Genomic DNA, 4,798 nt, shown 5'->3' with positions numbered 1-4,798 from the left:
AGAAATATTGGATTCTTGATGTTTATTGTTACAGTAACATCGGATTCTTGCTGTTTATTGTTACAGTAACATCGGATTCTTGCTGTTTATTGTTACAGTAACATCGGATTCTTGCTGTTTATTGTTACAGTAACATTGGATTCTTGATGTTTATTGTTACAGTAACATTGGATTCTTGCTGTTTATTGTTACAGTAACATTGGATTCTTGCTGTTTATTGTTACAGTAACATCGGATTCTTGATGTTTATTGGATGTTACTGTAAGATCGGATTCTTGATGTTTATTGTTACTGTAAGGATTCTTGATGTATATTTTATTTTTTTTTGCTTGGAAGTAGAAAAGTCTGTGGGTCATAATTCCCCTTCCCCTGCTTTACGATCAACGAATCGTCGATATAGTGCCCAGAGAACTGTTTGGGCTTTTAAATAGTTGTATAAATTGAAATGGTTTCTGAAAAGATAGTCCCTCGCTGCGCGAAGTTGGATTATTGCCGCGCGAAAGAATTAGGGCATCGATTTGGTTCGGTCCTGGCTAACTTTCCGTGGCTGATGACAGATAGGAAAGGGTGCTTTAGCGAGGAAAGTGTGTGAGTCAAACAGTTTTAACGCTAGCGATATGGGAGGAATTGGGTGCGGTTTCATTAACTCTTAATGGACTCATTTATTAAGATATATTCAGTAACTATGTTTGAGGAGGAGGGGGGGAGGGAGACTACATAAGCTAATGTTTAAACCCATAACGTCTTTAGCTTGCGTTTTTGGGTAGACAAAACTAAGTTTTAGTTTAAAAAGAAAAAACAACTGAGAATATAACTCAAATGTCAACATTTTCGCTCCACAACGTAATGTTCGTGACTTTCCGAATTCTGAAGTCATTATAATCTACCAGTGTCAAAAAACAATCTAATGGATTTAGTCATTACTGACCTTTACTTACACACCCATTATGACACAATTAAAGATGTTTTTTTCTTTTGTTCTATTTATCTAGAATGTACTTGTGTTTGTGTGTGTAGTATTTTATAACTAAAGTGTTCTTAGTTTTAATTGTTTAACAAAACTCGGTACAGTTCAAAGTATCTCGGATTGGAACAATAATAGGCTTATCGCCGCATGGCCAACCACAGCTCGTCACATTGTTGTGTTGATAAGATCACTTTTGTTTTATTGTTATTTAGAACAAAAAAAAAATGAAACCTTTAAACACAACCTTGTCTTCGTAATCAAGATGATGACTTTTTTTTTCTTGTCCTCTGCAGAAACACAACAACGTCGATAAGAATTTGATCGGGTGAAACTTGGTGTAGCTGTAAGCAGGTATAGCGACGTCAGCAACAAGGATTCGAACACAACAAAAGAAAAGGTCTCGTCGAGTTCAAACGATTTAAACAACTTAAGAATGCACGTGGAGGTCCAAGTTGCATTAAATTTTCTGATATCTTTTCTTTACAACAAATTACCTAGGAGACGAGTGAACCAGTTTGGTGAAGAATTGGAGAAAGCTTTAAGACGGAAATTTCAGGGACACTGGTACCCTGACAAGCCCATGAAGGGATCTGCTTATCGCTGCCTGAAGACATCATTTCCTTTAGACCCAATTTTCGAAGAAGCTACCCTAGAGTGTGGGGTAGATCTGCGTGATATACAGGAAAATTTACCAAAAGAACTCAGCATTTGGATCGATCCAGGAGAGGTGTCCTATCGTCTAGGAGAAAAGGGTCCCGTTAAGGGACTTTACAGCCAATATGACAATTCTGAAACGACTAACGAACGCGTAATGTCACGCACTTTCAACCCTGAAGCTCAGTGCTTTAAGCCAATAGATAGTGTAGCGTCCCAACTGGAGGGACTTTCGTTGAGCTGTTCACCAACTACTCCAGTTACCCCTTATAGAAGCACTCCTTCGCCTAAGTATAAACCCAATAGTCCTGTAAGCGGTTTTATTTCCAAGACGACAACTCCTCTCACTTTTACAACGGCTACTTTCGCTCAGACCAAATTTGGCTCAACTAAACTGAAAAGTAATACTAAAAGATCTCATCGTCTGTCTCCAACAGAGTTTGGAAACTCAATCAAGCAGAGAGTGATGATGCAGCAGGTTCAACAACTAGCACAACAACAACAACATCTCGTCTCTTCTCATCCTCAGTCAGCAGTTATTGCAGCAGCCATTTTAGCTACAGAAGGAAATGCTAACATCAATGTCCCTCAGCGGCCAAGGTCTCTTTCACCAAATCCTCAGCTTGATGCAAGTTTTCTCCTCATGGCCTCCCTACAACAGTCTCGATTTTCGCCTAATTCAACCCAGCTTTCTTCTCGTGCATTTCCTCACTCCGGATTGGTCGACATTAACCTGAATGGCTATACAAATGACTTGTTTGCAGCCTCCAACATAAACGCAGCTGTATCAACTGCTCCAGTAAGCTGTACCGCTAAGACAGATTGCCAGTCAATATCTACTCCAACAAACATGGCCGCCATCAACAGCACGCTTTCTTCCTTCTTCGACAAATCTTATGTGAACACCGCTGGGGGTTTGAATATAAACTTACCTTCTGGAGATTCTAATACTACAACATTCGGAGTGGATACTGTTAATCTCAACCTTAGTGGCATGTCCTACGCCAACCAATACCAGCATTTGTTGGTGGCCAATTAGAATCGACATTTCTTTTGAACCACTCAATCCACGACACGCTTGCGTTTAGTAGGTTGTCGGTTGTCAAGATATACGACATTTACGAATCATTTTCGATTTCTGGCGTCCTTGGAGTCACGTGTCATGTGATACGAAACCGTTGATAAATCCTTAGTTTTAGGTTGTGAAACTTCTAAGTTTCTGACGTAAGGAGTACAAAAATGCGAAATCTGTCATCGCAAATGAAATATATAAGAGCTTTTCAAATCAAAGAACCATAGTGATAAACTGAATATTATTTTTTGTTGTTGTTGCGTTTATTTAAGTAATATAAAGCCTAAACGATACAAAATATGAAAAGCTAACTTTTCTTTCGTGTAAAATATCAAATAATCTGTATTACTATGTTCGAGCAACAGCGTAATTTGCTACTACCGGACATTTTCTTCTGGTGCTAGGCCTTTTCGTATATATAAGATAACCTAGCACGCTCTTAATCTTCCTCGGAATTTGTTAAATAGAAAAAATAAAAGACAAAGATACATATTTCTTCAAGTTTTGAGAATCAATAATACGTATTCAAAATCCGTGTTATTCCAATTGAAATGAAATTGCAACAACGAGCGTGAAAGTGCAGGATGAACAAATATTTAAGTATACGTGATAAATTCACAATTCCGCTTTCGTAGCTTTTACGAAATAACTAGAAAACGAGATTGTCCACGTGTAGAAATGTCTGAGAGTAGGATTGGACAGGGGGGGGGGGGGTAGGAGAGCTTTAAAAAACAAACGAGAAAAAACAAAATGATTCTAGAACGAAATCATTAGGTGAAAGCTAAGTTCGGTTTCTATCATCTTTTAGATTAGGCTTAGCTGGACGATGTTGTATTTGTGAAATATTTCAACCAAATTCCTTTCGTGTTCTTACTGATGCACGTTCGAAGTTGGCGTTTAACATATTCTCATCGATTCGTTAAGTCAGTTTGGGGTAGGGGGGTTATATTTTCTTATTGCCTAGTACGTTGAATTCCTTACTAGCTACCCCCCTTATGTGTACAGTTTAAACGTTAAGAGACTATATTTAATTATTCTTTCTAAACAACGTTTGTGTATACTAAAGGTGTTTTATCTTTTGTACTTGAAGAACCCGTATGTAATGTTTCCTTAATTTTTTATAACTATGTCGATTGCTAATAATTACCAGAACTATTTGTTTTTATTACAGTTATCCTTATAACTATAAGTGTGTGTGTGTGTGTGTATGGTTTGTAAATTAAACAAAGTTCTAGGTTTTTTCTTATCGGTAACATTTTTTAACACTTGTGAAATGTTGTAATTAATAGATTGGATATCGTTTGTTGAATAAATTGTGTAATTTTTTTTTCTTTTTCTTCAGGCACTTACTCGTATTTTATCGCGCTTGGCGACTCCTAAGACGTGTATACATATTAAGATTTCCGTTTTAATGTCTTGTTACATTTTTAAGTTTGTAATAAACGTCTTTCGTAATGTTGTACCGTCTGTTGTGTTTAAGATTATCTGTAATTAATTACACGACTAATGTGACACATCGAGAATTAAATACATAACTAATGTGACACATCAACTCGTATTAGATCTATTATGTAATCGAAACCGAAGTAAATTCGATTATTTAAAATAAACATTTCAAATCAATACAAATATGTTTTGTCCTTTCACGGCTCAAATAAGAGAACGTTTATTTATATTAATTATTTTGAACATCGAGAACGAAAGTAATTAAAACTATAATATCAAACACATTTAAAAGCCCTAAAAGTTTATTAGTTACAAAGTGCTGGTTGTCTTCATAAAGTATATGCATCGTGCTTGAGCTGTAGCCTTGGTGGTTTTAACGGAGCTAAATCTTTGTGTTGCTTTGGTTATTGCCATCGTTGGAGCCCCAACAAGGATGCTTCACTGTAAACCAAAGACAGTCTCGATCGAAAGTCTGTATGTCTGCAAAACTCATAACTTAGCGGAAAGCCAGAAGTGGCATTTAGATATTAATATCGATTTTTTTTTTGTCTGTACTCTTAGCATGTTCACTTGTGAGTGTTTACGAAAGAATTTCATTAATATTTTTAGTCAACAATAACGTGCTTTGCACAGTGAATGATGTTGCCCCCCTCAAAAGT

General features: G+C 36.6%; 1 protein-coding gene across 1 annotated transcript; it reads left to right on the top strand.

The window, feature by feature from the left end:
- Positions 1-1,238: 1,238 nt before the first annotated feature.
- On the top strand, positions 1,239-4,153 carry LOC106473077 (protein Tob1-like). Its single transcript, XM_013933755.2, has one exon. The coding sequence runs from the start codon at positions 1,401-1,403 to the stop codon at positions 2,658-2,660; it is 1,260 nt and encodes a 419-aa protein (XP_013789209.1). The 5' UTR covers positions 1,239-1,400; the 3' UTR covers positions 2,661-4,153.
- Positions 4,154-4,798: the final 645 nt, after the last annotated feature.

Source organism: Limulus polyphemus, unplaced genomic scaffold (genome assembly GCF_000517525.1).
Source record: "Limulus polyphemus unplaced genomic scaffold, Limulus_polyphemus-2.1.2 Scaffold5864, whole genome shotgun sequence".
NCBI lineage: Eukaryota > Metazoa > Arthropoda > Merostomata > Xiphosura > Limulidae > Limulus > Limulus polyphemus.
Note: the sequence above shows the minus strand (reverse complement) of the source record. Positions and strands in the feature narration are given on the sequence as shown.